This window comes from Haplochromis burtoni, unplaced genomic scaffold (genome assembly GCF_018398535.1).
Source record: "Haplochromis burtoni strain Fernald_Lab_line unplaced genomic scaffold, NCSU_Asbu1 Contig_41, whole genome shotgun sequence".
NCBI classification, from domain to species: Eukaryota; Metazoa; Chordata; class Actinopteri; order Cichliformes; family Cichlidae; genus Haplochromis; species Haplochromis burtoni.
This window is the reverse complement of record NW_024582402.1, coordinates 1603064-1624961: the sequence shown is the minus strand read 5'-3', so window position 1 is coordinate 1624961 and position 21898 is coordinate 1603064. Positions and strand designations below refer to the sequence as shown.

Below are 21898 nucleotides of genomic sequence, written 5' to 3'. Positions count from 1 at the left end.
AAAAATGTGCTGCTTGCCTTTAAATTAAATTCACCACAGAGCTGTGAGAGGTTCCTGGCACCTGATCTCATCCAGTCAGAAAGCAAATAAGCATATTCCTACTAGTATCTACCTAGATGAGGGGTTCTCAGACTGTAAACTGGGTGGGTGAAACAAGCAGATTACTAATGCTGATTTTTCATTCACTGAAATTCATTTGTGAACATTTTTTGGCTACTGACGGCAGGAAATAGAGAGAAAATCTGAGAAGCAGCAGAAAAAACCCTCTAGAGCAAAAACAACATTTTAGGAGTCACATTTTCATCATGAGTTGTTTTTATTCATTACATCCACTGAACAAACGTCCATTCCAGTGCGTTTCACTTCTATAACACTTTTATTGTGATTGCCACGCTTTAATCTGGCCATGATCCATATAAATATGCATTATTGCAGCAGTATCACAGTGCACTGTACAGGCCCAACCCGGCAGATACGTAGAAGGAGAAGGGGGACGATGTGAAGGAATAGAAGAAACAAGGAATTGATAATACAGCTGCTTTGATCCAATTGCTCCCCCAAACCCTCACCCTAGGCACTTGGTGTACTGTAGCTGTGAAATGAAAAAAAGCATCGCTGCTTCCACTAGCCTACAATGGAAGCTTAAGCTTTGTTTCTGCTCCGCGCTCAAAGATGAAACAATTGGTGCGATGTACCTTTAAGCCTGTGCAAAGATTTGAAAGTGCCCACGGGGTAGGGTTTAGAGAATGATTTGGTATTTTCTAATCCGGGGTGAGTGGTTACAATTTGTCCAAGTAGTTGTCGAGGGCAGGTATGCCCTCTTTCAGACCTTTGCGTTTCCTAATTTCAGCGACAACTTGGCAGGGCCTGCTGGCAGGGTCGCTGGGGTCTCCCTGGAGAATCTGCCAGTGATCAAATACGCACTGGGGGAAGGCCTGGCCTCCAGTGTTACTGCGCAGGTCAGCTGTGAACCCTAGAGGTCAGAAAAACAGATAAAAGCATTATTTCAAATAGAATAGCTTCATATACAAAGACAGCAACTCTGTCAGCTGAAACTAAGTTGCTGGATATGCCCTTTACATTTGTCTTAAACATGTTTGTTGAGACATTTACCAAGTTTACCAAGCATGTTTAAGATACCAGACTGAGATGATTTGAAGATGGGTGAGGTGGCCGTAAAGGGATGGACATGGTCAGCAACAATACTCAGGAAGGCTGCGGTGTTTAAATAATACTAAGTTGGTACTAAGGCATCCAAGGTGTGCCAAGAAAATATTCCTCACACCATTACACCATCATCACCACCTCTTCTGCTACTGTAGCCCAGCTGATGTGTTGTGCATTCAGAGATGCTTTTCTGCATATCTTGGCTGTAATGAGTGGTTATATAAGTTGCCTAACTGGATGTTTTATCTTTTTCACACCATTCTCTGTAAACTCTACAAACGCTTATGCAGGAAAATCCCAGTAGATCAGCAGCTTGTGGTTCCATCTGGACCGAACAACCATGCCACAGTCAAAATCACCTAAATCACCTTTCTTCCTTATTCTGATGCTCAGTTCAAACTTCAGCAGGTTTCTTGACCATGTCTACAAGCCTGAGGATAAGACGCTGCCATGCAACTGATCAGTTGATTCGACAGTTGTGTTGATAAGCTGTTAAACGGTGAGCCCGATAAAAAGGCCCGTGAGTGTATATCTTCACAAACATTTCAGAGATCCACTTTAGCTTTTAGACCTCTACAGTCCCTCTTTTACCTAAGCCCTCCTTTCCAGCTGAGAGTTAAAACCCACCACAAAAGACTGCAAGCAGTATCGACTGAAACTCACCAAAGGATTCGTTGACTGGCAGGTAGGCTTTCACCACAAACATGGGCGTGCCCATCACTTGGGATTCCTCAAAGACATGACCTCGTTTCCTGTTCAACACGCCATAGATCCCACCGACAACCTGCTCTGGGCACTGCATGGACAAGAGGCACGGCCACAGATAGTTACTAAAGTTACTAAAATGTTTTTTCTTTCAGAATATAGAAGAGCTCCAAAAAATTACAAGACTGTGTTCAAGCAATGTCCAGGCGCCCACTCTAATCCAAACACCAACCTGAATCTCCACAAGATAAACCGGCTCCATGAGCCGAGGCTGAGCAGTGAGCTGGCAGGCGTACAGGACCCTGCGAGCTGTGGGAATAATTTGTCCTCCCCCGCGATGAATGGCGTCTGCGTGCAGTGTCACATCATGAATGTCAAAGCGAATTGCGCGCATGTTCTCCTCACACAGTGCACCCTGCAGAGCGAGGACAGAGACAGGAGTGTGTGAACGCAAGGTTATAAATAGCTAGCTGTTTTACAGTGTAATAAGAATTAAAAATGCAACACAAGTATGAATTAATTAGCTGCCCACCTCCTTAGTTGCCCACTGGAAACCAGCCACTACGCTGTCCTTGATCTCATTGAGGTATTGAACCCCTTTTGTCATGTCTATCAGCAGGTTGGGCCCGGTTCCATCTGGACCGAAGCACCAGATCTTCCTGGCTTCTGTCACCTCCCACTCATACTTGTCAGCAAGGTAACGTGCACGGGCTTTGAGCTCCTGCCGAGCAGTGACATCCCCTTTCTCGATATCTTCAGCCAGGCCGTCGGGGAACGGACGGGACTTCATGAAGAGACGATTGTGCTTGTTGGGGGACTTGGACAGACACAGCTGGTCGGATTCTTCCGTCACCGTCTCTCTGTAAGACACCACTGGGTCGGATTTCTACAAAGAGGTAAAGAATTGGTCAGGATTGATGGCATGAGCAATACTTCAAAAATATGGGAATAAAATGTATATATATTTTTTATTTTAACTAATTCTAGCCCCACATAATCAGTAAGGCTATGTAAAGCTCTTATGTTTAGCATTTGAAAGCTACTTGTCCTAATTGAGTGGTTGTCAAACTGTGCACAAGCAGAGGAAAAATATTAAATGAAATTAGCAAATAAATATGATTGATGTCTGCAATCACAAGTTTTATTGGGATTAAAAGTGAACCTGGATTATATTTAGTCTCAAGAATGAGAGAGAAAGAAAAAGCAAAATTAAGTCAGTCCTAAGGGGTTGAAAAACAAAGCTCGTGCAGAAGTAGCAAAAACTGCAGTTCCTCTAGTCACCACTTGAGGCTGGCTCCAACATCTAGCCAATCCCCTTAGACCAGGGGTAGGCAACTCCAGGCCTCAAGTGCCGGTGCCGAGGAGGTTTTAGATGTGTCCATGATCCATCACAGCTGATTTAAAGGGCTAAATGACTCCTCAGCATTTCTTGAAGTTCTCCAGAGGCCTGGTAATGAACTAATCATTTGATTCAACCGAATGTTAACCGAGGGTGCGATCTAAAACCTGCAGGACACCGGCACTTAAGGCCTGGAGTTGCCTACCCCTGCCTTAGACTAACATGTTAAAATGGTCAACTTTACTGCATTAAAAAGCACATTTATAGCCTGGTTCAAAAAACGGTTCTGGCCTTTATGAAGAGTTACCCCACTTATAACAACTCTGAGTGGGGTGATTATTTTTCTTTAATAACTCATCTACCCTAATAATTGATTTGATAGGCAGCTGGAGCCAGTCAGAGTCCACTAGGCCTCATCCACTACTTCGAGTCATTAAAGTGGACCTCTTCTTTTTAATGGGTTACCTGATTAATATTATTGCTTGCTGTGTGGTACAGACCACCCATCTATTTAAACACAACAGTTTAAACAACAGTTGTATTCAGGTTTATAGTTTGGATTGTCTGTCGTGAGGCTGCTTTTCATATATGTGACGTAAACAAATCAGTACTTGTAATAGCTATTAATATTAACCTTGCATCAGTGACCTGTCTTGCACCTTGCCAGTAAACCTCTACTCCTTTGCTCACCTTCAGTGGAATGCAGGCGTGGTCCTCCTCCAAGTCCTTCAGGCAGATCTCCAGGTGAAGCTCTCCTGCTCCAGCGATGATGTGCTCCCCGGACTCTTCGATGATGCACTGCACCATGGGGTCTGACTTAGCCAGACGCTTCAAGCCCTCCACTAGCTTGGGCAAGTCAGCAGGATTCTTGGCCTCCACGGCCACTCGGACAACAGGGCTCACGCTGAACTTCATCACTCTCATGTTGTGGGCCTGAAGATGGAGTCGATGAGCGATAAGACTAGATTCTTTTAAGGTTTGTTTTATCAGGAAGCCACACCAAATAATGACTCCGTGTTAATAGCTATTGATTCATTTGTCATGCCTCGGTTTTTAAACTAGAGCACACTCTGTGTAGATACAGAACAAAGGGAAAGTGACACGCTACCTGTTCAAAGGTGGTAATAGTTCCAGTCTTAACCAGGAACTGGTCTACTCCAACAAGACCCACGATGTTGCCACAGGGAACATCTTCAATAGGCTCCACATAGCGACCCATCATCAAAATAGTCCTAGATTGACGTGGTGATAAAATAAGAAGGATATAAAAAAAAGAAGAAAGGGGAGTCACACATTCTGAGCTTTTCCTACTATCTTGGACCTGTACTGTGTACAGTTTGTAGATAAACATGCCCACCTCTGGATGGGTTTGATGTAGAGGTCTTCCTTCTTGCCAGGGGTGAAGTTTGGCCCCATGATGCGCACCTTCAGCCCTGTGGACACGCAGCCAGAAAACACACGGCCGAAGGCATAGAAACGACCCTTGTCACTGGTTGGGACCATCTTGGAAATATACATCATCAGTGGGGCCTTAGGATCACAGTTCTTAATACCTGAGAAGAGAGTTTCGAAGTTGTGAATTTACCACAGTCAAAATAAACAGTGATAATTCTTCTAAAGCTACTTAATAATAATACAAATACTTTAAATTGAATTGAATCACGTGAAGGTGTTCTACTGACCCATGGCGGCCTCGTCATCTCCGGGCCCTTCGTAGAGCAGCTCACAGCGGTATTTCTGAGCAGTGACGGGGGAGGGCAGGTGGATGGTAATCATCTGGAGCAGGGCCTCTCCGGCAGGGAGCCAGCGTCGCATTACAGCCTTCAGCAGGGGCTTCCCCTCCTTCTCTTTGTCCTCTGAGTCAAGTTTGACATCCAGCTTTTCAATTAGCTTGGCTGTCTCTTCTTTTTTGAAATTCATGATGGCATCAAACACCTAAGAGGTCAATGAGAAAAAGGACAAAAAAATAAATAAAATAGGGCATTAATCAAAGGCAGCGACTTTTCAGACTCTACTTAAAGTCTAATCATCTTAGTTTGGATCCAGTCACAGTCTGGATCTGAAATGTCTGAAATTTAAGAGCTTTAAATCACCTTTTAACAATGTTAGAAACATAAAAAATACACAATTTGCTGAAATAAAGCATCTTTAGTACATTCACCTTAAAGATGGGATCCAAAACAAGCTGGCAGAAAGTTCGAGGTAATTTCTGACCATCGGGGCCGGTGGCGGTCTTACTGAATTTTCCAGCACTTGGATCGAAATATCTGGAAAATGCAATGAAATTATTATATAAAAATATGTTGCCCGAATATCACTTGCTGCCCACTGTCTTGTATTAATGCTTAAATTTTAAAGAACCACTAAACACCACCTGAACATTGACACAGAAAAAGGGGTGTGGTCCATGTACAAGCATCCTTCTTAACGCATGCAGCACCTCTGATGTAACCAGAGGTGCTGCCAGAGAGGGCACTGTACGTGCACTCGTGTTCACCTTTCTCCCCACAGTTTCTTCATCATGTCCTCCACTTTCTTGCACCTCTCTGCTGGTCCCAGCTGTGCAACTCCTTTAGCAGCAAACTTAGCCACATACATCTCAGCGAACTGCTTCAAGGTGAAAGCCCATCCGTGGAGGCCCGAGCCAAAGCCAACTGTTCCAATAACAGGGTCAATCTGAGGAATAAATGATAGCATTCATTGTAACTACCCATATATTGAAAGTTTTAGAAGGTATTTTACCAGCATAAGTATGTATTCACCATAATGTTCCCCATGGGTCCACCCTCATCCTCTCCATAGGTGGAGATAATGACGTTAACGTTCTCCACAATACGCTGGAAGGTCTGATAGAGCTCATCTGGCTCCAGCTGCAGCTCAAGCAGGGCCCGGTCCATCTTGTTCATCATGAGAACCGGCTTTATGCGCTCAGCGATGGCCTGACGCAGTACGGTCTCGGTTTGCACGCACACACCTGTCAGTGGAAACAAACAGGTAAGCCTCAGTGCGTACGAGTGTGTATGTGAGTGACAGGACGAGTGTTTTATGTCTAATTACCTGAGACACAGTCCACCACAACCAGGGCTCCATCAGTTACTCTAAGGGCAGCGGTGACCTCAGAAGAGAAATCAACGTGACCCGGGGAATCGATCAGGTTGATGAGGAAGCCGTTTCCGTCTTTGCTCTGCTTGATAAACGCCAAGTCGTTCTCTCCAAGCTCATAATACATGGAGATAGCCCTGAAAGAGAGTGAGAGGGTGAGAGAACATAGAAAAACCTTGAGATGTGTTAACTCTGCACTGATAACTTTAACGATTTATGTAAATAAATCTCAAAAACTGCACTCACACTGATGAGTCAGACCATCCTCTTATAAAAGAGACAGCAAAGACTTTCAGCTGCTACTACGTGTCCTGACTGCATAGATTTGACTTAATATTTGGTGATCTCTGCTGGTGCATTTATTATATACAAACATCCATGTGTAAATCTCTAAAACAGTGTTTTTTAACACCTCTCTAAATTTGGAACAGAGAAACAATTCTGCAAGTCAAATATGGTACTTAACGTGTGTCGATAAAGTATAACACCACGAACAACTTACAAATAAAACAAGTGCTGTGATTATGAACCAATCAAGTATGAGATGCATGTTCCAATTAAATACACAGCACAGCCCGCCGCCTTTAGAAACGATGTGTACCTTGAGGTTAAAATACATAACACAATTTCATAACAATAATGAACTCAGTATGGCACAAATATTTCTCATTTTGGTAATGTACTTACTATAGCCCTTCTTTTTATCGGACATATATGCCCTACAAACACAACCAAACAGGGAGATCTGACAGCTGAAGGCCAAGTACGTCTTCTTTTTGAGTCAAGGTCTTAGTATGATTGATGAGTTATTATGTGTACCCAATATTTCCTGCCAAAGATAGAACAGTATTGATCGCTTCCAATCAGTATATTTGTCTATGACACAGACTGTATATAAAGGATGGCCACACTTGACAGTCACAACCTGAAATACTCTTTACGTGCTTTATTATTTATTATCCTCAAAGTCAGATAATAATTTAAAAAAAGGAAGATCAAACTGTATAAAATAAGACTTGTGTTTAGAGAACAAGGCCACAAAGTCATCAGGTAATTGTTTCCTGAAGCAGCACTGTCATTTTCTTTTACACTTCTTCACAATCAAACATCTTTTGGAAAGAAGTCGCCCCCTGCTGGCCATTAGAAAGAATGCTGAATTTTAGCTTCACATTTGAGAACCCTAAGCAACGCTCATGTCTCTCCTCTGCATTTTTACTCATTGATTAAAGTTTGAGTGTGATGTCAGCGTATAGAAATATCAAACCCACACAGATCTGATCAGGCAGATGACGAGAATTTGGGAGGTTGAACGCGTAATAAAAATATTTAAATTAACCAGTACTGTTAGGATAAATTATGAATAGTTCCTGCTACAAACACAAAGCACATACGTAGATTTGATGGTGATGCAACGCTCCTGCTCATCTTTGCGTGTGTCTGTGAAGCGGGTTTCTCCGGCACGGGACGATGCAATGATCCCCGCTTTGGATACCAGCGAGTCGGTCAGCGTGGACTTCCCATGATCCACGTGTGCGATCACGGACATGTTTCTGATGTTGGACTTTTTGTCCATGATGGCACGGATCTGATCCACTGTGAAGTTCACCTGGAGGGAGGGTTGGAGATTTAGAAGGGGAGGGGAGCAGGGTGGCTACAGTCATCCATTTCCAACTAGCACAGGCTCATTTTATTCATCATATGCATCTATTTCTGTCCACTACCAGCTCTCCCCAGCCGCTCCGAGAAGAGTTATAAAAAGAAAGACATGTTTGAAACTGAACCCAGGAAGAAGGAGAGTGGACACCGCTTAAAGACTTTACCTCCTGATTTCCAGAATTACTGAGTCACCATTCACCATGTGGCAACTGAGTGGGGGTGAACGCAATGTACCACAATTGCAAGAAAACACGGTCTCTTGATTTTAGACCTTAAACTAAATCTACAGAAAGAGTGTTAACCACTAAGTTTGCTATTTAATGTGTAATATATGAAGAGGGCAGTCCTCTAAGATGACAAGATGACAGTTTGTCTAGCAGTGGGTTGTTAAGACTATATAAAACCATCCCCATAATCCTCTGTAAATAAAAAATATGAAGAAAACAAGGTCCAGTGTCCCTCAAAGCTTTCCTAGCAGAACAAATGTATTCATCAATTCAGAAATATCACACTGGATATATAAATGAACACAACCAAAGACTCTTTTGGTGAAATAATTCATTTTTACATCACCCACTGCTGCAAAACACTCAGATGAAATGCGGTGCAGCTCTCTGAGTGTGACGTAGTGCAGCCTGCCTGTATGTAATAACACGTTTCCATCGCTTCTTAAATAAAAAGCAATGACGCAATCTCTTCTAATCAAATGAAAATCTACATTTCCCCCCCACACACAAACAGAGCTGATGACATTTACATTAGACATGCCATGGCCATGTGCGTTCCCTCTGTGGGCAGCTGTATTAACGTGATATTTCTGCGGTCATGCCAGAGCAGCGTGATATTAAAGGCTTTGCAGTGGACGTCACAGTGAGAGCTGAGCGGCCCGTGCACTGGAGGCCACAGCCCTGCGTTATCGGCCGGCTGTTGCGCATATTATAACGGCGCACAAACAGAGCCCTTATCCGATCACATAACACCACCGGGCATCGGCATCCATTTCACGGACCTGACGGGATCCGGTGCGGCTGCAGTCGGAGCCTACAGCTCATGACGGTTGTTGAGTGCAGCATTTGACAGCGTGTTTTCCCTCGCTGCTACAAATACAAAGGCATCATCTATACATTTAAGGCTCTAGTTTCACTCACCATGTTGTCTGCAGGTCGTGGGTCTTTATGTGCGACGGGTTATTGCCGTAGTCGCTGCCTCTGAGGACAGGCAGTCCCGGTGGTGACAGGAGAGGCGCTGCTGCTGCTGCTGATGCGGCTGCTGTGTAGCGGTGTCCGGTCAGTGACTGCAGCGGCAGGGGGCGCTGCAGCTCAGCAGCCCGTCACATATCACATGTCCGTGGCGCTTTGCCATGGTATCCTAATACGTCCATGCTGAGTGCGTGTGCGCGTGTGAGTGCCCGGCTGTGTTTGTGAGTGCGTGAGAGTAAGAAGGGCGCACTTCTGTTGACTTAAGTATGTTTGTGCCTCCAGCTGCCACGAAAGATCCAAAACTTAAGAACAAGTACTTTTGTACAGTTGATATTTACATTGTTAGAAAGTAACATAATCGAACCAAAATGCACTAAAGTCAAAAGATAAAGTGGTTTGGCAACAGAGATGACCACTTTCTAAACGAGGTAATACCAACTGAAGCTTTATTCAGTGATTAGTTTCTATGGCTTCAGCTATACAGACAGACAAACCTTTATTGTAATCCAGTCTATACACAAACAGTGCGAAGACACGTTTCATGTGCAAACGGTGCGGTAAGGTCCATATAAAGGATACAGAATTAATTAAACATAAATATGGATATCAGTATAAATATATACTGCACATTAGATTTCTTTGCTTTAAAGCTGTCATGGTCCTGGGTCGGTGACCCAGCGCTTTTAGTTATCATTTTCTGGTTTATTATGATGATGATTATTATTATGGTTTGAGTTCTATGTGTTATATTCGGTCTGCCTTTGAGTCTGTGTCTCTGTCTGTCTATGGTGTCACCCCATCTGTTTGTGAAGCTGTCTGTTTAGATCTGTGTCTTGTTTGGTTCCCCGTGTCTGAGTTTCCTGTTTTATTGTGAAGGTCTCTGTCTGATGTGAGTGTGTTCAGTTTACATTTCCCCTGTCCCGTCAGCTCTGATTTCTCCCAGCTGTGTTGCCCTCCTGTCTCTCATCCCCTGATTACTGGTGTGTGTATTTAAGCCCTGTGTGTTCTCCTGCCTGTTGCCGGTTCGTCTGTGTTACTTCGTGTCAGTCTGCGTTACCCTGTGGTCCACAGTGTCCTGTTCCTCGTCTGCGTCTCTCTGCTTCTCATCCCCTTTGTCTTATGCTCCCAGGTCTGTTAGTTCTCCCAGTTTAGGTGTCTTCAGTTATTTGTCATACCCCATTGCTTGTTTGCCACTACACCATTGTTAATAAACATCACCAGCGTTTCATCCACTGCCTGCATCTTGGGTCCTTCTTCCAACTCCACACAGCTCGCCTCGGCGGCCGTGACAAAAGCTTTAACATTAAAAAAGAGCTTCATTCTAATCACGCATTTCTGTGGTATAGCATTTGATAACATAAGTCCAGATTTTATAGAATTTGTATTGCTATTTGCTGTGTTTTGAGTAAATACTAAATATTTTGTGTATGGTTTTGGAATATTGTTGACACATTGATTGCATTTGACACTTACCACACTACCACACCTATGATATTGTTTTTGGACTTAAACTTTTGTTTATTTGTTAATTTATGTATGTATTTATTAACAAAAAAATATATTTATTTCTTTGTACACACACAAAAAAACAAAATTCAATTCAATTTGTTACAGTGTGTACTGGCCTAATTGTAATCGTAAACATATGAAAATTCCGCAGGATTTCACTGTCAGTGCATCTGTTTAACCACACCGTCTGGTTCACTTCTCTTCAGCCCACCTAAGGAGCCAACGATGCATTAGAAAGCATGTATTACTGTTGGTTGTTTGCTTGTATTTCTCCGTATCTTAGCATGCAGCTGCTTCTGGGCGTGTCAGTGAATGACGTTTAGCAGCACTTGGAGAGTGCGATGCATGCTAGAGCCAATTTCACAGAAAAGCCTTATCCGCAGCAAAACTGAATGTTTCCTTCCTTTTTTCCATGCTCCGCCTCTTCCCCCCCAAACATTTTGATGTACACCTCCGCCTCTGAAATATCGATCCCCGTGGAATAAAGCAGGCCACTGCTAGACAGGGCGCCGTAGCAGTCCTCCACCAGCTGAGGGCAGAGCAGGACAAAACATGTTTGGGAGGTGCCAAGATATGTGGAATGGGACACTGAAATGAAAACTGAGTAATGTAAAGAACACATTTAATCAATCTGGTGTAATAATAAGTAGCTCTGCCACTGAAACAATCCCTCCCCCTGTGATAACAATTGTTGGGGAGGGGGTGTCTTTCTTATTAAACCAGTGGACTGTGCTCTACATGTCCAGAAAGGAAATAACTGAAAAATACATTATTCGTGGGTTTCCCATAATAAGCACATAATGGGCTCTCATGAGAGCAGATGATTATTATCTCTAAAGAAAGCTTTACTCATGAATTTCAGATGAAGATAAAACCACAAAGCAAACGATGCTGCAAGACGATTTCTTTTTTCAATGTTTATTTTTAGTTTTGAGCTTGCATTTATAATTTCTGCTCATAGTCTCTAAATGTAGAAAATCTTTTGTTAAAACTCCCTAAAATACATATCATTAGAAAGTTCTACTTTTTGTCTTCAGAGCACTATAAGAAGCAAAACAAATTTAAATTTAGTGAGCAACAATAAAAGATCTACACAGCTCCAAAGATTATTCATTGTATAATGCCCTTTTTAACACAAGGGAGTCCAGATATTAAAGTTTGTGGTGACTAAACAAGAACCAGTGGTTTCCATGGTCAGTGCAGCTGATAAAGCTGATATTACTGCAATATCACTGCGCAGTGTGTCACGTTTCCTCCAGCAGGGCTGACCTACTAAAACAGCAACGCTCACAGCAGAAAGAGCGTGTTGTCTGCAGTCGCATAGGCAGTGGTGTGCAGATTACTTCATCTGAAAAACAGTGTCTTTCATCTAATCATCAGATTTATGCAAAAGCTACAGAGGTAGTTTTCATAAACTCAGTGAAGTAGTCTTAAAATTGCAAAACAGTGGAGGACGATATCTTGATTGGCCTTTTAGCAGGAGTCTCTCTGAAGCTTTCGGTGTAGGACGCTGACTGCCACAGTGCAGCTTAAAGTGGAGCATGTTTGGCGTTTTTTTTTTTCTTTCTTTTTTTTTGTCAAACTCCAAACGGTGGGAAATATATTCCCTTTACTAGTCACAGGAGGATTTTACACATTAAGGGAACTGATTTCCAAACTTGGCAGTAGAAAAATGAATAGATAACATTAAATTTAAGAAATAACAAAAACTATCGATGTTATCATATTTTTAAATGTAATAATAAACGTATAAACTGATAGAATCCACATGATGTGCCTGCGGATACTGAATTTAGATTTAAAATGAACATTTGGGGTTGTTACCTGAAGATCTTTAGGGAAATCAGAAAGCCAACGAAAAAAAATCTTACATGATTGAAAACAATTCCCAGTTGTATGCGGGCATTCGCTGCAAGCGTAGCGCTGACGAAGCCAATTACATGACACTTGTAGCTGTGAGAGTGAGGAGAAAGCTGTGGATTATCTCATACTAGTGGCACACATGATGGGAAATTTCAAAAAGCAGACGCTGAGCTGGTACTCCGTTGTAGCTATAGCTGAAGGCTGTGTTTAATCTTTGTCTCCTAATTGCAGAGTTTATGATTTTACCAATAACGTACAGTCAGCTCCACTAGAGACAGCGGACAAGCGTGTTTCTCCTATTTGCACACACTAACAATTTCCCAGCTGTAGATATAGAACGATTTTGCTCACATTAGAGCAATTACCGAGCTTCAGATAAGAGCTAATGAAAATACACTTTGTGGCTGGTTAAATGACCTTGATGTAAGCTTCAAACATGTTTTCAGCCCGTGACTTCACACCCATGGACCTGAAGAAGGCATTTCTTTGATCACTGCAGTAGCTGTGTATTTTTTATATGATTCTTTTGCTCTCCACACATCTTATTGAACACTTTCTTGCCAGGGAATAGGGTGAGCCGTGAGACCATTTCTGGGGAGCTGCAGTCATTGGTACCTGTGCAGGTCATTTCACTGGAAGAGAACTGACCGCATAAAAGTGATTTCATGGTATATTTCATTTTAAAACACCCTAAGGTGTCCAATAGATGTTCTTTTCCTTCACCCTAACCAACCTGCTCTCACATGGAGATATCTGAATATGCATTCACATTGTGATCTAATATGCAATAACAGTTATGTTTACTGAGCAGCAACTTATTCCTGGTATCTAGAGATGTGCTCAAAATGCCCCGGTTAGATAACCACTGCACTCAAAGTACTTTGATACTCTCTAATCTCCAGTTAGAACAACAATAAAGATAGCAGCGCTCTGCTGCCATTTAATTAGGCGTATTCATGAATATGTTGATTTTAAAGCAACTAATATACTTAAGAAGCAAGTCTTTGAAAAACTAAAGTATAGCGGTCATAATGGATTTGTACGGTGGCTTCACTGTGAGCGTTATTTTCTTAAGTAAGAAAGAGTCTAACACAGCAGAATATGCTAATACACCATCTATTTCCATTAGTCTCACCAGAGTGTATTTAAATAACCTTTTTTGGCCTTATACAACAGGGGCTTTTTGACATTTGAATTGTATTTTAGGTCTGGAAATCCAACCTAGCCTGTAAAACAAGCGTCTCCACCAAGCCTGGGAATCAGACACCTCAGAGAATTTGATTTATTCACATTATGCATGCCTGACAAACAAAAGATAAGAAAGATTTGCGTCCTTTCTGCCGTGCCACAGTTTCACTTTCGTTCTTCCCATAAAGTCCCTCTTCACTCTGACTTTTGAACAGCTTAGTAAAGGTAACAAAAAAACATAAATTCAGAACCCAAAGAAAATATCTGGCATCTCTGTCTGCTTCGAGCCATCTGATGAAGGCAAAAATGTCATATAAAATTATGTGAAGAGAAAGGAAAATGGCTTTGAATTATTTGAGCTACCAGGCTGTGTTCCCTCAAAGGTGTAGCGATGCTTTGAAGTTGATATGGCAATGGGAGGATTGAGCTGATGGTGTTCATTCTTAAAAGAATGCTGACTATTGATTGTGCTTATTCTGCTTTTAGACGGGTGTAATACTAAGTAGCTCTGCCACTGAAACAATCCCTTCCCCTGTGATAACAATGAGATAATCTCTGCCAATGTGCATGTTCCCCTTGTGTAATTGCTGGAAGAACACATTATGTAATATCTTTTGCTTCATGGGGCGTGCTAGCATGAAACAGATGCTGTTAATTATGACAGCAAAGATAAGGAACGGATAACGTTGTTTTGCATTAGGAAAGCAAAAAAAAAAGTCATTGATCAGCTTTCTAAAGAGCTGTAACTTGAGGAGCAAGTGTCTATTTGAAAGACACAAAGAAAATAAATACTTCATTTAGAAGGATGCATTTTTTTTTTCTCATGTCGATCCACCTTGATTGATCCATCCCTTCACAGTAGCTTCAGCTGAACTCTTTGTTCTTGTAAACAGTTTGCTGACAAAAAAAACAAAACATTAAGGTAATTATCAGTTTGTTTGCTGCCAGCCACTGAAAGAAACTGTCCAGAACAATCGCATTGTCTTTCCTGATGCTTTGACAACAAGCTTCACTGAAAGGTCTTTGCAGCTGTTTGCTGAAATGTTATTTTTCTCAAACCACTGAAAAACTGTAATTGTTGAGCCACTTTTTAAAAAAGAGTAGCTTGGACACATCTGCTGTTATAGATTAAAATAACCTTTGTAGATAGCAATTATATTTAATCTCAGTTTGGTTTTTGGTTTTTTAACCGTCCCACTTAAAGTTCGGTTTGGGGTGGGGGGCCGGTCATAATGGAGAAAACCAAGCACGCATGGTGGAGGGGTGATGATTTGGGCTTGTTTTAAAGCCACGGCATCTGGGCACCTTGCGGTCAATGAATCAACTGCAAACTCCTCTGTGTACCAAAATATTCTAGACTCAAATGTGAAGCCATCTGTCTCAGATAAATCTTGGCAAGCACAGCAGCAAATTTACAACAATCTACAATGAAAACAATGAAGTATTGCTATGGCCCAGTCAAAGTCCAGACCCTAATCTGACTGAAACACTACACTTAAGATAGTTGTGCATAAACAGGTGCCCATAAAGTCCGCCACAGTGATGTGAGAGACTGATAAAGTCATAAAAAAAAGTTATTGCTGCTACAAGTAGATCTACAAGCTACTGAATCATTGGATCATGTGAAACGTTTATTTTTCATGATACTGTATCTCCTGGAAACTTGTTTCTGTAATTTTGGATCTAAGTGGACCAACAGGAATTTGGGGGTTCCCTGCTGCTCACTCATTGTTCTCTTCTATTTGCACATTGAGCCTTTCACTGGGCTTCATTATGTGAAATATTACCAAGACTATCATTAGTAACTCTTGGACTGTCTTAAAATCATTTTAGATGTGCCAGAACTCTCTCCAGCTAAACGACAGCTAACTGAAAGATAGTTCTCATCTCAGTTTCTGGCTTTGATGACCAAAGACCAAGCACGAAATCTCAGTGTAATCCTGACTTTTATTGACTTTTACCTTTTAATTAAATTAGTTTAAGTCCTTATTCAACCTTAAAGCCATAAGAAGAATCAAGAAGAAGTCCCATAGAAGGGGAGCATTTTTTCTTTTCCTTCGATTTCCATCCAGAAACCTCCCAGACAGCTTCAGCTCTGCTTCAAATCAGATCTCTGCGCTGGCTTTCAGTGTCAATGAATAGAGTTTGAAGTACAGCTGCCCTTTTTGTTAATCCCTCAGTGGCTTAGAAGCACATTCTGACTTTCTTTTACTAACTCTCTCTAATTTTCAAATAATCAAATAGACAGTTTCTAACCCTTGAATTCAGATTAAACCCTTTCGTGTGTGTTTCCACTGCCTTGTGGATTCCTTAGTGATGAGCAGAGAGAGGAGTATTGAACTTTTGTTGGGCTTAGTCCAAACTGGTGCAAATTAAAAGTCAGTCTTTCCACTTTCTGTGTTTGAAAGCAATAAATTGGGCTTTAAATTTAGCTTGTCCAATTTAAAAAAAATGAAAAAAAGAATTTGACAGCATACACCAACTGCTGATTTATGACCTCAAAGGTCACGCTTATTAACAATTAAGTAATCTCCCTTCTTGTCCTAATTGGCTCTCTCTGCTGGCTGACTAACAGTGGATTGGACAGTGATCAGCTGGGTTGGGGAATGCTGTTGTGTGATATGGCATTTCAACTTTGTCCCTGAAGGCTGACTCAGACGCTTCTCCTTCACGCTAAAGGCACAAGGAACGTACCAATCTGGCCGTGTGCTGCATTTGTATGCCCGAAGGAGACTTTCGCTGAAATTCCACCAGCTGCTTTAATGTCAGAATTATGACACTGACTACAGACAAGGTAAGATCACTGGGTGCAGTTGATGCTTTTTGTGTAAGAGAGTGATTCAGCACGAGTGCGTGTCAAGAAAGCGTCGCTTTAAAAAAGGCGAACGTGAATGCAAGTTTGTCAGAGACAAGTGAAGTGTGAGATTGAGCGAGTTTTTGACACCCAGGTGAAATTGGGTAATACTGTGAAAAACGTTTTATCTTTTGAAAAACTGAGAAACACTTCAATTTCAGAACCATCACTGTTTGTTTCAGGTGTACGATGGGATGGACATCATTGACCTTCTGCTCAAAAACACAGGTGAATCCACCAGTTGCCACAGCAACCAAACGTGGACCAGCTCAACTAATGATGTAAGTGTGCTGCTCATTATGCACAGTTTGCTCCTAAACCGAATCACTCAGGGGAAAACATAATCACGGCCACAAATTCATCTCATCATGAGAACCTGAGTGCTGAGTTTAAACTGTATTCTGGGGTGTGCCTGATTGTATAGCGGCAAGTGTTGCAAATAGCAGGAACCAAAGGAAACAGAGAGAGAGAGCGAATTGAAAGCCTGGTGTGTTTACGCTTCTGTGTCTGCTTGTATGTGTGATTACTATTATCTATGATCTAGATTAATTCTGCCAATCAAGCCATAATGTAATTATGTATGCATACTCTCTTCAGACACTGAGCACTAAGCAAAGTGATCCTGATGATTTCTTGGAGTTCCTGCTGCATGGGAGCGACTCCTCCTCTGTGCCAGCATCACCCCTGTGGTCTCCCTGCACCAGCGACAGTGGCATCAACGAGGACCCCCTGACAAATCCCACAAACAGCCCTCACACAGCCTCCTGCACAGCCTCCACTCCCTGTGATATTCAGGCTTTCACGCAGTCTTCGTGTCTCGTGAATCAGACAGTGGCAAATGAAAAAAAGCCAGATGTTGTTATCGATCTCGGTAAGACAACATTTAAATAGCAAAGGGTTAACCGGCTTGCTTTTTTATACAGGCCAAAAACATGTACTGAATTGGAACCTGTAAAGCAGTAGTTTGTTTTAACAGTGAGCGCAAATGTGAGGTTGAGACGTGTAAAGAACAAAGTAACCAGGGCACAGGACTACCAGATGAAAAAGGGGAAGCTTTTGACATTGTGAGATCTCTCATTTTGTGCTTTCTGTAGTGGGATAATGGGGGCTTTTGACTGAGCCTCTGATGGCGGACCTTTCAAAGAGCCACTTGTTTGGTTTTTCCCATTTTTGAACATCTTTAAAGATAAACGGTTGTGATTGTTGCCATGCATAAACTGTTTTGTGAGGGCAGCTATTTTGAATATTGGTTCATTTCACTGTGCAGTTTTTTGACCCACCACTAGTGCCAGAAATATCTGAAAATACATTTCATTTAAAAAAACCCACATACATCACCTTCTAATTACAACAAAAGGTTTTAAAACACAAGCAAATACATCCACAAGGTCATAATTATGAGGAAAGGAAAGTAATCTTTTCGGGCTGTAATTTCTTTAACTCTTTACATACCTGCTTAATTACCCATCAGCATCACAATTACAGTGGACAGCTGTTTTATTTGTCTGTACTGGACTTCATCAGTGAATGAGTGAATAAATTCATCATTTACTTGGATTTATATAGTATATATTGTCTGTTAGGTTAAAGGTCAGTGTTCTTTTAATTCATTACAGGGAACAATTGTTGTAACACTGGTCTTGTGCTTGTAAGACTATATTACAAAGTCCCTTTCAGCAGCTGCTCGAAGCTTTGTAACAGCTATTACCGTGAAGGTTAAATCCATTGTGCATTTGAAAGGTAGCGACAACTACACAAACCGCCATAAACTGCAGCCTTTAACTCGCCACAGAACCAGTGTGGGTGTAATTCAAATGTATGAATTTATATCCGCGAGGGAAGCGTTACTGGTTTAAATGCTCCTGCCAGAAAAGATCAGCAGATAAGACCAGAGGGTTCCTGATAATTCGAAATGGCTGTGGAGTGTTGACATATCAATATTAATGCAACCCACACAATTTAACATGAGTGTTTCCCAGTGTTTACAATTTTCCACATTTGCTTTGACACATTTCTTGAAACCTTTCACACACATTATTTCTTTTTTCCAAGCTGTTAACACAAAACCTAGACACAATACTCAAAGTCAAACTACTATTCATAAAACCTCTGACTCTTGTAAACAATCGTATCGAAATAGTTTCGACTGTGCTTTCAGGTCACACTCAAATCCCACAACAATAAGAGCACTAACGAGCCTTCATTGAGCAACACATCAAAAAAATGGAAAACACAACATCAGGGTGTGGACTTTAAAAATAGTTTGAATAATCAGAATAAAATAGAACAGAAAATCAAAATGCAAAAAACTGAACGAAATAGAGTACAAGAAAACAGATCATTACAAAAATAATTACTGTTAATAAGAATCTTAATGGAAAACAGGCACAGTCAGTGATTTTCTGAGGTTATTTAATAGGAAAAACTGTACTGTGCTGATGCTGTACTCATAGTATCTACCTAATAATACACAGGAGCAGGTCTGCAGTTTATAATCCTATGATCTATGTATGATCTATCTATGTATCAAAGAGGCGTAGGCTTTCGAGTGCCATGGAGGGACATTTAACTTTGTGCCTGCACCTTCAGTCTGAAGATATTAAAGATCATACCTATATTTTATCATTGGAGAAGGTGTCCCCCTCAACAATTAGCGAAAACATCTGGATAAAATGTCATCCTTTCCTTCTTATCTCAAGCCTTACCTCCTGAACTGAAGTCACATGAAAACATATGCACAAATTTATTTATTCCTGATATTGTCGCAATTACAGTCAGTAGATTAGACATGTGACCCTCCAGTCTGGGACGGCTGACAGAAAACAACAAAAGCTGTTTGTAAATTAACATTATAGCAGCTAATTTCTTAAAATTCAAACCTTCCCTCTGATAAACAGCTTGATTACATTCTCACATTGTATGTGAGTTTATTCACTAAGCATCCAAGTCCAACAATGTTACATCAACTTTAAAGAAAGTTTCACTCATGCTGGCAAACACCAGCTAACAGCAGCAAAAACAACAGGCTAAGGCTTAAGCATATCCTCAGCAACTCACCTCATCTCATATCATCCATCAGAACTGACCTTCGCTAACTCATCAACTTATATCGAACTCTCACAAACGTCCACAGCCCACTTCAAAGTAAATAGATGTGGACGCCTCTCACCCGTCATTGGCAGCTGAGGTAAACAGTGGGCTGACAGCCTTCACACGAATAAAGAAATTGAGCAGACAATAGTAGATACACACTGGCTGGCTGTGGCGATTATGGAGTACAGTCTAAATTTAATGTCTTTGATCTCTCTTGGCTGGCTAAAACATTTTTCTCATATTGCAGCAACTGTAGCTCGGATTATGCATTTGAATCGAGATGGGTAAGAAAACAAAACTCAGTTGACTGAAATTTACTGACATCTAGAGGTGAAAATGTTTATTTACTGTAACTTTAAATTAAAACAGAAACAAGCAAAACAATCCTTTTTAAAGGAGCCCACAGAGAGCTAAACAAAGCTGGAGTGGGAGAATATTCCATATTCTAGGTGCCACAGACTGAAATGCTCTGTCAGTCCTGAGTCTTGTACAAGGAACAACCATTATATTCAGAGCCTACAACTGAAGACTACGATTAGGAGTGTGTTTAATAAGAAGCAGACATAAATTATCTAGAGCCTGTCCATTCAGTACTCTATTAGTAACTTTAAGAATATAAAAACATCATAGAATCTACTGAATTTACTGTGTAAAGCACATATAGCTGTAATACTTTAATACATGTAAACATTTACTTTCGGAAAAAATGGAAAGTTCTGATGCTATTTTCTATTTTTGTTTTTCAAATTGACTTTCTGTGAACAAGAACATGGCCTATCGCAATCATCTGAAATTGCTGTTTTCCTCTTCTTACAAATGCTTGTACACCTTTGTGCACTATGAACTGGCATCTGTGTGTTAACAAGAGCGAACAATTTCAAGTTGTATTTAGGAAACGAAACACAATGCGCTGTAGTTGTGCTTTCCAAATGAGCACTAAGAGCAATTTATGTATAACTAGCTGGAAATTAAGAGAGTGAGTCTTTCAGTAAATGGAGTTGGGACACTGTATTTGTTTTAAAAGTGGCATATCAGGTTTGATTAATTGTGAAAAGCTGACAATATAAAAATCACACGTTCTTTAGCCTAGGTTAACTGGCTACCTTAAAACTTTCTCACAATTTTTTTTATATAATTACAAGACAATGTCCTGATGTCACTAATATTAAAGTAAAGATACATACTCCAAATCAAGCCAATATTTTGTGTGACCAAGTTTTCAAGGTACTTGGCTGGTTGCTTGCTTCAGGTGGCTTTTGTAGATTTTGGCTATCTCGACATCTTTAGTCTCTCCCAGACTGACTCCATGAGACAAGAGCTTGATGGGGACTGTGCCATCTGGTGCATAATTGGTGCAGGCATGATCAGTCTCCTCCCTGGTGGTGCCACAGGATGGACAGGAATCCAAGTGTCTAAAATGCCTAAAAACCTGTGCAGCATTGTGTGTTTGCAAAGTGTTTTTAAAGCACAGAAAGATGCTGCAATGACTGACGTTTTGTGGTGGGTTTTGTTTGAACTGCAAATACAAGCAATTTTGTAAACCATGACATGTGGTGTACTGTTTTTTCTGCTTTAATATGCAGGCTGTGAGTCTGGCAGCTTAGAGGAGGATATCGGAATTTCATACTACCTCACCACAAACCAAAATCCTTTGCAACCACCCAGCCATTCTCTCACTGTGAAGGACCTGCTGTTATCCAACCTGGGAGACAAAGTAAGAAGGGTTTCATAATTGTGTTGAAACTTAAAATATGTGTGGTGTCCTGTCCAACTCTGACTGAAAGAGAATTTTACTATCTGCCTGTGCCTTCTTGGGGAAAGCTGCAAATAGAGTAACTTTAAGTGAAATGAATTCTGTCCATCTGGTTCACAGGCGCAGCGAATCCCCCAGCATTCCTTGCGGGAGCTTGTACTTAATGAGGATGAGAAGAAGCTTCTGGCTAAAGAAGGGGTAAACTTGCCCAGCAGACTGCCTCTATCCAAGGTACATGAGCAATATACACATGTATGTAGGGCAAACGTCTCTGCACAAGCATGCTCCAAACACATCCACAAACACACACTCGTGATCTAAATCTGTATCCCCAATTTATGTATAAATCTGTATCCCCAGTTACACAAAGTCAGCCAGATATGATGCCCCCCCTACCCCACCCACCCTTCCCCACCACACACACACACACACACACACACACACACACACACACACACACACACACACAC

The 21898-nt window shown here is 41.4% G+C and overlaps 2 protein-coding genes across 2 annotated transcripts in view; one reads left to right on the top strand and one right to left on the bottom strand.

Moving 5' to 3' along the window:
- Nucleotides 1-297: 297 nt before the first annotated feature.
- On the bottom strand, nt 298-9274 carry LOC102308872 (elongation factor 2). Its single transcript, XM_005920524.3, has 14 exons — nt 9118-9274; nt 7705-7919; nt 6269-6450; nt 5974-6185; nt 5709-5887; nt 5373-5478; nt 4894-5146; nt 4569-4764; nt 4320-4443; nt 3902-4144; nt 2405-2758; nt 2105-2287; nt 1831-1963; nt 298-973 (listed from the first exon to the last, which is right to left on the bottom strand). The coding sequence occupies exons 1-14, from the start codon at nt 9118-9120 to the stop codon at nt 780-782; spliced, it is 2577 nt and encodes an 858-aa protein (XP_005920586.1). The 5' UTR covers nt 9121-9274; the 3' UTR covers nt 298-779.
- Nucleotides 9275-16380: 7106 nt separating this feature from the next.
- LOC102309484 (cyclic AMP-responsive element-binding protein 3-like protein 3-B) overlaps nt 16381-21898 on the top strand; it is an 11600-nt gene continuing 6082 nt past the window's right edge. The window contains exons 1-5 of the mRNA XM_005920526.3: nt 16381-16522; nt 16765-16863; nt 17180-17453; nt 21259-21389; nt 21549-21659. Of these exons, the coding sequence (XP_005920588.2) occupies nt 16502-16522; nt 16765-16863; nt 17180-17453; nt 21259-21389; nt 21549-21659 (636 nt within the window). The 5' untranslated portion in view covers nt 16381-16501. The remainder of the gene's footprint in view (nt 16523-16764; nt 16864-17179; nt 17454-21258; nt 21390-21548; nt 21660-21898) is intronic.

What these genes read in the sequence shown, in the direction of transcription:
- LOC102308872 (XM_005920524.3), bottom strand. An exon ending in TGCATCACCATCAAATCTAC is followed by an intron (nt 6,451 to 7,704) that starts GTATGTGCTTTG and finishes ACTCTCTTTCAG; the next exon opens with GGCTATCTCCATGTATTATG. An exon ending in ACGCCTGCATTCCACTGAAG is followed by an intron (nt 2,759 to 3,901) that starts GTGAGCAAAGGA and finishes ACCTCTTTGTAG; the next exon opens with AAATCCGACCCAGTGGTGTC.